The sequence below is a fragment of the Hemiscyllium ocellatum genome, chromosome 4, assembly GCF_020745735.1.
Source record: "Hemiscyllium ocellatum isolate sHemOce1 chromosome 4, sHemOce1.pat.X.cur, whole genome shotgun sequence".
NCBI lineage: Eukaryota > Metazoa > Chordata > Chondrichthyes > Orectolobiformes > Hemiscylliidae > Hemiscyllium > Hemiscyllium ocellatum.
In genome coordinates this window covers 4,380,669-4,392,435 of record NC_083404.1, presented here as the reverse complement: position 1 = coordinate 4,392,435, position 11,767 = coordinate 4,380,669, and the positions used below count along the sequence as shown (strand labels likewise).

At 47.0% G+C, this 11,767-nt stretch overlaps 1 protein-coding gene across 1 annotated transcript in view; it reads left to right on the top strand.

Moving 5' to 3' along the window:
- Window positions 1-2,476: 2,476 nt before the first annotated feature.
- The window catches only part of ttpa (tocopherol (alpha) transfer protein), a 48,567-nt gene continuing 39,276 nt past the window's right edge, over window positions 2,477-11,767 (top strand). The window contains exon 1 of the mRNA XM_060824090.1: window positions 2,477-2,770. Coding sequence (XP_060680073.1) covers window positions 2,591-2,770 — 180 coding nt within the window. The 5' untranslated portion in view covers window positions 2,477-2,590. The remainder of the gene's footprint in view (window positions 2,771-11,767) is intronic.

The window sequence follows — 11,767 nt, the reverse complement described above, 5'->3', positions numbered from 1 at the left end:
GTTTGTGATTTCGAATAGACCTGTTGGACTATAACCTGGTGTGTGACTTTGAACTTTGCCCACCCCAGTCCAACACCAGCACCTCCACATCATAACAATCCACAAGCTCACAAATACTGCTAGTTTATTGGCTGGCTAACCCACTAGCTGCACTGTAATTGGCTGCATACCTAAAGATAGCTGAAGAGATGACTGCAGCAAATAGGAAGGGGTAGTGCACAGTCCTAGGAAAGGGTCCCTTCAGCCCTGACAATTTTCCCCATCCAATTCAATGTTATATCCTCACAGGAAGGTAATCCCATTGCCTGGTCAAGGCCCCAAAGAAGCATGGACTCGATTTGATTCCACATTCTTGTGTCTCTAGAGAGATCAGCTCCTTGCTGATCTCTCTAGAGTTTGGAGGCAAGTAGGACTTCAGGACTATCCTCAAACCTGGCAATTCCCCTTCCCATGCACATTAGTAATCCTGACCTTGTGTAGGGTGGGCCAAAAGAGGATCCAACTGGCCTTGGAGTAAAGCAAGTACAAAGTAAACTCCCCTCCCCTCCCTCCCAAATCTCCTGCAGGCACACTGTCCTAACATCCTTCAGCTTGTGTGTGAGAAAGTGGGAGCTGCCCTGTCATGGTTTGTAGCTGTAGTCATTGTATGCCTTGCCCAATGGGAAGGATGAGTGAATGTGTCTTGTTTCATTGACCCTTGTTGACCTCAGAGATGCCAACCCAGGCACGATGCCCTTCACACGGTTAGGTTAGAATGAGGAAAGTCAAACTTGAAAGAGGAGAGAAGAATAAGAGAGAGCATGCCATTTAGAACTTTACAAAATGTTGACGTCTGGACACAAATAGAAACGGCAGCAAGCAAAAGACTAAATCAGAGAAGTTTAAAGAGTTTGCAATGAAAGAAAGGAAAGATCTTGTTTACATAGAAGAACAGATATTTTGGATCCAATTCCAGCACTTTATTTGCAAAAGGATATTAACCCAGTGCCTACATTTACCGAACACAGGGTTGAAAGATATTTCTCCTCATCTGAAAAGGTCGCTACAGACTTATAACTCCCAATAAAACATAGACTTTGCTTTTGCAATGTTCGTGGCTAAGTTTCCTTGAGATCTTGTGGCAGAGGCGCCCTTGGAGGGTGAGCGTGATTATTTGTGTGTACGGAACTGAATCTCCACACCTAACGATTAATATTTCCAACTGTGAGGAAACAACTGCAATAGCACGTTGGCTCAGTAGTTGGCGCTGCTATCTCACAGCGAGAGGGACCTGGGTTCAATCGCACCCTTGGGTGACTGTTTGGAGTTTGCACATGCTCTGGTTTCTTCCTGCAGTCTAAAGGTGTGCAGGTTGAGTTGATTTTTTTAAAAAATTCATTCATAGGATGAGGACACCACTGGCCAGCATTCATTACCCAGAGGGCAGTTCGGAGTAAACCACATTGCTGTGGGTCTGGAGTCACATGTAGGCCAGACCAGGGAAGGTTGGCAGATTCCTTTAGTGACCCTGATGGATTTTTCATGACAATCGACAATCGATTTATGGTCATCATTAGATTCCTACTCCGGAAATTTTTATTGAATTCAAGTTCCACCATTGGCTGTGGTTGGATTCAAACCCAGAACATTCTCTCAGTCTCTGAATTAACAATCCAGTGATAATACCACTAGGCCATCACCTCCCCTGGCCTTGCTAAATGTCCATGGTCCCCTGGGATGTGCAGGCTAGATGGATGAGCCATGGGAAACACAGGGTTACAGGAATGGGGGTGCGGCAGGGTCTGGGTGGGAGTGTCAGTGTGGTCTCGATGGAGCTGAAAATGTGTTGCTGGTTAAAGCACAGCAGGTCAGGCAGCATCCAAGGAACAGGAGATTCGACGTTTCGGGCCAGAGCCCTTCATCAGGAATGAGGAGAGGGTGCCAGGCAGGCTAAGATAAAAGGTAGGGAGGAGGGACTTGGGGGAGGGGCGATGGAGATGTGATAGGTGGAAGGAGGTCAAGGTGAGGGTGATAGGCCGGAGTGGGGTGGGGGCGGAGAGGTCTCAATGGACCAAATGGTCTGCTCCCAGACTGTAGGATTAAAATGAACTGGATAATTGTGGAGAGAGTAAAAAATGAGGTCTGCAGATGCTGGAGATCACAGCTGCAAATGTGTTGCTGGTCAAAGCACAGCAGGTTAGGCAGCATCTCAGGGATAGAGAATTAGACGTTTCGAGCATAAGCCCTTCAAATTGTGGAGAGAAGCAGGTGCTATGAAGCAGTTGGAGAAAGAATACAACAACAACAACACTGCCTGTTGCATTCCCCAGTGCAGACTGGGATTTCAGAGTTTCAGTTGAAAATAAGCTTTATTTCTGCTATCAGCTCCCAGTCAGATAGTTAGATCCAACCTGCAGTGTCCAAATCAACAGGAGGGAGGGTGGGGGGAGTGGAAGACCAACATGCCATTGGATGGCGCCTGGGTGCCGCCTACAAGTAAAGTTCCGGAGTAACTTGGAGGTGGAATGGTGCTGAAAGTTGGATCTTAGAGAGGAGAGGCCGAGCGGTTCCTGAGGGCTCGGGGAGAGAGACAGGGAGGAGGAGGAGGGCTATGTCAGCAGAGGGCTGTCCGCAGCTGGGGGTCTCCTGTGCCGAGGATCCGGTGCGCTGTATCGCGGAGCTCCGGGAGCGGGCACTGCGGGAGAGCGCACACTGGCCGCTCGGTCTGCGGAATGAATTCCTGCTCAGGTTCCTGAGAGCCCGGGACTTCGACATCGAACAGGCACTGAAGGTGAGCTCAAAGCAGGAGGACAGGGGTTAGCAACAAAGACACACAGTTCCCAGCAGGAGGACAGGGGTTAGCAACAAAAGACACACAGTTCCCAGCAGGAGGACAGGAGTCACCAACAAAAGACACACAATTCCCAGCAGGAGGACAGGGGTTAGCAACAAAAGACACACAATTCCCAGCAGGAGGACAGGGGTTAGCAACAAAGACACACAATTCCCAGCAGGAGGACAGGAGTCACCAACAAAAGACACACAATTCCCAGCAGGAGGACAGGGGTTAGCCACAAAAGACACACAATTCCCAGCAGGAGGACAGGAGTCACCAACAAAAGACACACAATTCCCAGCAGGAGGACAGGGGTTAGCAACAAAAGACACACAATTCCCAGCAGGAGGACAGGGGTTAGCAACAAAGACACACAATTCCCAGCAGGAGGACAGGGGTTAGCCACAAAAGACACACAGTTCCCAGCAGGAGGACAGGGGTTAGCAACAAAAGACACACAGTTCCCAGCAGGAGGACAGGGGTTAGCCACAAAAGACACACAATTCCCAGCAGGAGGACAGGGGTTAGCAACAAAAGACACACAATTCCCAGCAGGAGGACAGGGGTTAGCAACAAAAGACACACATTTCCCAGCAGGAGGACAGGGGTTAGCAACAAAAGACACACAATTCCCAGCAGGAGGACAGGGGTTAGCAACAAAAGACACACAATTCCCAGCAGGAGGACAGGGGTTAGCAACAAAAGACACACAGTTCCCAGCAGGAGGACAGGGGTCAGTAACAAAAGACACACAGTTCCCAGCAGGAGGACAGGGGTTAGCAACAAAAGACACACAGTTCCCAGCAGGAGGACAGGGGTTAGCAACAAAAGACACACGATTCCCAGCAGGAGGACAGGGGTTAGTGACAAAGACACACAATTCCCAGCAGGAGGACAGGGGTTAGCGACAAAGACACACAATTCCCAGCAGGAGGACAGGGGTTAGCAACAAAGACACACAATTCCCAGCAGGAGGAGGAGGTGGAGGAGAAGGTGGAGGTGGAGGAGGTGGAGGTGGAGGAGGAGGTGGAGGTGGAGGTAGAGAGGGAGGTGGAGGTGGATGAGGTGGAGGAGGAGGTGGAGGTGGATGAGGTGGAGGTGGAGGAGGAGGTGGAGAGGGAGGAGGAGGAGGAGGTGGAGAGGGAGGTGGAGAGGGAGGTGGAGAGGGAGGAGGAGGAGGTGGAGAGGGAGGTGGTGGAGGAGGAGGAGGAGAGGGAGGTGGTGGAGGAGGTGGAGGAGAGGGAGGTGGAGGAGGAGGAGGTGGAGGAGGTGGAGGAGAGGGAGGTGGAGGAGGAGGAGGTGGAGGAGGTGGAGGAGAGGGAGGTGGAGGAGGAGGAGGTGGAGGAGGAGGAGGTGGAGGAGGAGGTGGAGAGGGAGGTGGAGGAGGAGGAGGAGGAGAGGGAGGTGGTGGAGGAGGTGGAGGAGAGGGAGGTGGAGGAGGAGGAGGTGGAGGAGGAGGAGGTGGAGGAGAGGGAGGTGGAGGAGGAGGTGGAGAGGGAGGAGGTGGAGGTGGTGGAGGTGGAGGAGGAGGAGGTGGTGGAGGTGGAGGAGGAGGAGGTGGAGGAGGAGGTGGAGGAGGAGGAGGAGGAGGTGGAGGAGGAGGAGGTGGAGGAGGTGGAGGAGGAGGTGGAGGAGGAGGAGGAGGAGGTGGAGGAGGAGGAGGTGGAGGAGGAGGAGGAGGAGGAGGTGGAGGAGGAGGTGGAGGTGGAGAAGGAGGTGGAGGTGGAGAGGGAGGAGGAGGTGGAGGTGGAGAAGGAGGTGGAGGAGGAGGTGGTGGAGGTGGAGAGGGAGGAGGAGGTGGAGGAGGAGGTGGAGGAGGAGGAGGGGAGGGAGGAGAAGGAGGAGGTGGAGGAGGAGGAGGTGGAGGAGGAGGGGAGGGAGGAGGAGGAGGAGGTGGAGGAGGAGGTGGGGAAGGAGGTGGAGGTGGAGGAGGAGGAGGTGGAGGAGGAGGAGGTGGAGGAGGAGGAGGTGGAGGAGGAGGGGGTGGAGGAGGAGGGGAGGGAGGAGAAGGAGGAGGTGGAGGAGGAGGTGGAGGAGGAGGAGGTGGAGGAGGAGGAGGTGGAGGAGGAGGAGGTGGAGGTGGAGGAGGAAGTGGAGGTGGAGGAGGAGGAGGTGGAGGGGGAGGTACGGAGTTCCAGCCTTGCTCAGCCTCCCATTGCTGAGAGCAGCGAGCAGACTGGAACATCTCCATGTTTCCAGGTTTGATGACACCTGTCGCGGTAACTAGTTGGGGAAACTCTTCAGGAGCTGTAAACAAAACCGAACAACAGAACCTGGGCTGCAGCAGAAGGGGACAGTAATTGCTGGAGAAAGGGAGCAGGATCTGTGGAGAGTTTCGAGAAGGGGGTCACTGCACTCAACACGAAATAATAACGCGCTGTGCATCTCCTTGGGAGGAAAACTTGGAGCAGACTCTAATTGTGCTACGGATTGTCTCTTTCTCTCTCTCTCTCTGTTAACAAATTATTTGGAGATGCCGGTGTTGGACTGGGGTGAACAAAGTTAACAATCACACAACACCAGGTTATAGTCCAACAGGTTTAATTGGAAGCACACTAGCTTTCGGAGCGACGCTCCTTCATCAGGTGGTAGTGGAGGGCTCAATCCTAACACAGAATATATACAACAATCAACAGACAGGAGGGTTCCCTTCCAGTTGGGGAACACTTCAGTGGTCCAGGACATTCAGCCTCGGACCTTCGGGAGACCATCCTCCAAGGTGGACTTCAGGACAGGCAGCAGAGGAAAGTGGCTGTGCAGAGGCTGATAGCTAAGTTCAGTACCCATAGGGAGGGCCTCAACTGGGACCTTGGGTTCATGTCACATTACAGGTGACCCCACTGCACTATACACACACACAGATACTCCTACACACACACACACTCACATACACACGGACACAGGTACACACAGACGTACACACAGACACCCACACACACCCTTATAGACACACACACTCACACATGCACCCCCTCACAGACTTAAGACACTCTGCAGTCACTGCACACACACACACACACACACACACACACACACACACACTTTCTGACACTCACAACCCCCAACCCAGACAGGCACACATACACATACTGGATTAGTGGTGCTGGAAGAGCACAGCAGTTCAGGCAGCATCCAAAGTGCAGCGAAATTGATGTTTCGGGCAAAAGCCCTTCATCAGGAATAAAGCATACAGACAGACAAAGACCCACATGCACACATATATTGTGTGGGGTGAATTTGTACTTGCAGAGTTACATTGTACTTTGCTCAAAAACTGCATGCATTCATGTAAAACTCGGTTATCTCACGTTTTAGATTAGAATCAATCTAAGCATCATGGCATAGACAGAGAACACAGGGGGCCAACACCTTCAACATATTGTCTAGCTATCACCATTGTTAACAGCTAACCTGAGAATGTAACTTTTTGTAAAAAAAGTTTTTGTGATTTACACATGAAAGAAGTGAAACTATCACTGTATTCTAACAGATGAAAGGCTTAACAGACAATCAGTTTTTCAATGTATAATTTCAGTTACATCACACTGTAAATTTTTGCTATAAATTCTGTGTTAGGATTGAGCCTCCACTATCCCCTGATGAAGGAGCGTTGCTCCGAAAGTTAGTGCTTCCAATTAAACCTGTTGGACTATAACCTGGTGTTGTGTGATTTTTAACTCTGTTAACAAAACTTTTCATAATGTTACAGTCCGAGCTAAGTATTGTGGGTTGGATACAGTTCGGAGATAAAGGAATGACACTCTATAGTATGGGGGCTCTTGTGGTACAGTGGTAGTGTCTCTACCTCTGAGCCAGGAGTTCTGGGTTTATGTTGCAGCTACTCCAGAGAGATGTGGTAACATTTCTGAACCGGTTGATCAGAAAGTATCTGGTTACTATTTGTATCTGATAAAAAAAAGTGAGACTCCATGGTTGTGAAAGTTAGGTTTTAGTGCTAGAAAGTTTGGTGTGGTTCACTGACCACAACGGTTCAAAGTACTGAAATAAACAGGCCCTCACTTTCCATGGTGACATTGATTCAGATATTATGCTAGTATGGATCTGTAGCAGGAAGGGTTTTGTGGTTCAGTGGTTATGTCCCTACCTCTGTGCTAGGAGGACCAGGATTAAGTCCCATCTGCTCTGGAGATGTGCCAGAGTCTATGGATGTAGTTGGTTAAGAGGAATTTTTTGGGAGATTTAACAGCAGAGAGACACATCTCAGTCAATTGTATAGGTTCCAGATTTTCATGATTAACTAAATCTTTGGCTTTGTCTGAAGTTGCAATGTGATTTGCCAAAATAATGGGGAGGTGATTACTTCATGATATTATGTCTAAACTATTCACCCAGAGACCCATTCGTGTTCTGAGGACTCTGGTTCAGATCTCTTCATGGTAAATAGTGGAATTTCAATTCAATACAAACAGGATTTAAGGGTCTAATAATGACCAAGAATCCATTTTCAATTATGCATGTGACTCTAGACCCACAGTAATGTGGCTAACTCCCATCTGCCCTCTGGGCAATTATTCAATAAATACTGACCTATCAAGCCACCCACATTCTGTGAATGAATTTTTAAAAAAAGTCTGCCTAGTTTAACACTAAATTATGGACCATGTATTTATCAAGCCTCTTATTGAACATTACCTATAAAGTACTTTAAAATAACTGTTGAAGTTGTGCTTTGGTTCGGTTGTGTATGTATTATTTGTATATTTGTATACGGTGTCATAATTTTGCTCAGTAAAATCCTTCTCAAAGTTGTAGAAATTAAATTTGATCAGGTTTGATTGCAGCCAATATAGTGAAAATCAGAAATTAGATTAAAAGATTCATAGAGATGTACAGCATGGAAACAGACCCTTCAGTCCAACTCATCCATGCCGACCAGATATTCTAAATTAATCTTGTTCCATTTGCCAGCATTTGGCCCATATCACTCTAAACCCTCCCTATTCATACATCCATCCAGGTGTCTTTTAAATATTGTAATTGTACCAGCCTCCACCATTTCCTCTCTCAGCTCATTCCATACACCCACCATCCTCTGTGTGAAAAAGTTGTCTCTTAAGTCCACTTTAAATCTTTCCCCTCTCACCCTAAACCTATGCCCTCTGGTTTTGGACTCCCCCACCTCAGGGAAAAGACCCTGGCTGTTCACCCTATCCATGTCCCTCATGATTTCATAAACCTCTATCAGGTCGCCCCCTCAGCCTCCGATGGTCCAGGGCAAACAGCCCTAACCCATTCAGCGTCTGCCTATAGCTCATACCCTTCAACCCTTGCAACATGCTTGTAAGTATTTTCTGAACCCTTAGAAGAGAAAATAACATATTAGTTATATAACACAAACATACTACGTAGTAAGTATTGATCCAAGTCAAACAGAATGGCTGGCATACACAAACACCTCTTTTTTTTTCAGTTCTCTCTCTTGAGTACAACTCATCTTCAGAAGTTTTCAAATTCCTCAAGAATACTTAGATTAGCGTCAACATCAATGCACTTGAGAGCCTAACAATCCATCCAATTCCTTCAAATTCTTGCTAATCTTTACATTATACCCATTTTTCAGTGAGGACCTTAGGTCAATATTGACAATATCTCATTATTCTATAAAGATTCCTCTCATATAACACATAGAAACAGGAGCAGGAGAAGATCATCCAGTCCTTTGAGTCTGCTCTGTCATTCAAGAGGATCCTGCTGATCCTGCTCCTTAATACCATATTCCTGTTTGCTCCTCATTCCCTTTGATGCCTTTTGGGCATCTTAAAAAAGAGTCTATCTCTTTCTTGAAAATATCCAATAACCTGGCCTCCACAGCCTCTGTAGTAGAGAATTCTTCAGGTTCACTACCCTTTGAATGAAGACTATATTGTCACCTCAGTCTGAAATGGTCTTCCCCATATCCTGAGACTGTGTCACCCAGCTCTAGGTTCCCTAATCTGTGAAACTACCTGCATCGAGTCTGTCCAGCCCTGTTAGCATTCTTATGGTCCAATCAGATCGCCTTTCATCCTTCTAAACTCTGGTTCAACTGGGCTGTATTCACTAATCTCTGCACATCGGGCAGCCCTTCCTCTCTGGTTTAGTAAACATCTGCTGCAGTCCATCTAAGACAAGTAGATCCTTTCAAACCCAAACCCTAAACCTTCTGTTAGATAGAGAAATAATACTCTTGGTGTGGGCCCATCAAGGACCTGTATAATTGCAGGAAAGCATTCCTATTTCTGAACTCAAATCCTCTTGCAATGAAGGCCAATATACTATATACTTTCCTGATTACTCACTGCACCTGCCTGTTTATTTTCACTGATCCCTTTGAACACCTAGACTTCCCAATACATCACTTCTTTAATAACCTGCTTCCCTTCTGTTGTTCTCATTGAAGTGTATAACTTCACATTTCACATTGTTGAGGTCCATCTGCCGTATGTTTGCTCATTCACTCAATTTGTCCAAATCACTTTGAAATCTCCTTATGTCTTCTTAAACTCTAGCACTTTCCCCACTGTTGATGCTATCTGGTCTAATTCTCTGTATTTTCTCCCTTTTTGAGCAGTGGTGTTATATTTGCCACTGCTCAATCTGTAGGAATTGTTCCATAGTCTGTTAAAATTTTGAAAGATGACGACTAATGTATCCAGTATTTCCAGGGATTTGTCATTTGTCAACCCCATTAATATCCCAGCTCCCTTTTTTAATTTACTTCCTTCAAATCCACTCTCTCACTGGGCACTTGGTCCTCTACTGTTTCTGGGAGGCTATTTGTGTCCCCTTTTGTGAAGAATGCAAATGCTGGAAACCGGAAACGTCGATATTCCTGCTCCTTGGGTGCTGCCTGACCTGCTGTGCTTTTCCAGCATCACTGTAATCTAGAATCTGGTTTCCAGCATCTGCAGTCATTGTTTTTACCTCGTTGATTTTAACCCTACTACGAATCCTCTTGCAAGGGTGCCTGCCTTGAAGAAGTTTTCCTCCTCTCTCTACAAGAATCTCAGGGAGTCCCTCTCTCACTGCAACTCCCAGGTCATCCAAACTTCCAGCTCAGCACTGTCCCCATGACTTGTCCTACGTGCCTATATTGCTTTCCACCTATCCACTCCACCCTCTTCTCTGACCTATCACCTTCATCCCCACTCCCCTTCACCCATTGTACTCTATGCTACTTTCTCCCCAACCCCACCCTCCTCTTATTTATCTCTCCACCCTTCAGGCACTCTGCCACTATTCCTGATGAAGGGCTTTATTCCTGATGAAGGGCTTTATTCCTGATGAAGGGCTTTTGCCCAAAACATCGATTTTCCTGCTCCGCGGATGCTATCTGAACTGTGTGCTTTTCTAGAACCAAAGTGCCGCCCCACTGAGACCTCAGTCACATGCCCTGCCTTATTTCCCAAGAGTAGGTCAAGTTTTGCACCTTCTGTAATAGGTACATCCACATACTGAATCAGAAGATTTTCTTGTATACTCTTAACAAATTCCTCTCCATCTAAACCCTTAACACTATGGTAGTCCCAGTCTATGTTTGGAAAGTTAAAATCCCCTACCATAACCACCCTATTATTCTTACAGACAACTGAAATCTCCTTAATTTCCTGCTGACTATTAGGGGGTCTATAATACAATCTCAATAAAGTCATCATCCCTTCCTTATTTCTCAGTTCCACCCAAGTAGCTTCCTTGGATGTATTTCTGGGAAGATCTGCCCTCTTAGTACAGCTGTAATGCTATCCCTTATCAAAAACACCACTCCCCCTTCTCTCTTGCCTCTCTTTTTGTCGTTCCTGTAGCATTTGTAACCTAGAACATTAAGCTCCTCGGCATGCTCCAATGAATCGCAGCGCAAGCTGAAGGAACAACATCTCATCTTCAGACTTTACAGCCTTCTGGCCTCAATATTGAGTTCAACATCTTCAAATTGTGAACCAATTCCCATTCCTTCCCTAACTTTTGGTTTTATTGGTTACATTCTTTGTCACCAGGTTCTCTCAGTGGGACTGCCTGCCCTTTCCAGTCTGGCAATTAGACACACCATTGTTCTGCCATTCTCACATTCCCATTATTTAATTGGAACTATCAACATCCTTTCTCCCCCTGCACTCCAACCCCCATCTCCATCCACCAAAGCATAATTGCAGTCCCCTCCACACTTCACATCGACCCTGGTGAAGAGTCATTTAGCCTCGAAACATTAGCTTGCTCTCTCTCTCTCCGTGGATGCTGCCTGTCCTGTGATCTTCAGCATTTGTTGTTCTCAATCATGCACTTTTGTAACCTAGACTTTCCTGCATCATTGAGGAAATGCAAACCGACACAATAATTTAGTAATCATCTATTGACATCTTTTTAGCAAAGTTAACTGTCATTAGGTGCATTAGTCAGGGAAATGGGTCTGGGTGTGTTACTTTTCGGAGGGTCTTTGTGGTCAAGGTTAAGCACCACAATTTCTTACAGAAAACGTATGACCAAGTTCTCAAAGCAAACTGTTAAAAATGTGAGTCTGTATACATCACCAACCATTTTAGTGTTAACCCTATTCGTCAGGACAAGAAAATAATTAGGAAAGATCCTTTAATTGAATTGAATTGAATTCATTGTCACGTGTATCAAGACACAGTGAAAAGCTTTGTCTTGCGAGCAATACAGGCAGATCACAGAGTTAAGTAACACAGATAGTAAATAATAGGTAAACAGCGACAAAAACAAAAACACAGATGCAGACGAATGTTAAGAGTTTGTTTGTCCATTCAGTATCCTAACAACAGGAGGGTAGAAACTGTTGTGAAACCGGCTGGTGCGTGTGTTCAGGCTTCTGTACCTTCTCCCTGATGGTAGAGGTTGTAGAAAAACATTGCCAGGGTGGGATAGATCTTTGAGAATGCTGGCAGCCTTCCCTTGACAACGGGCCTGGTAGATGGATTCTAGAGATGGGAGGTTAGC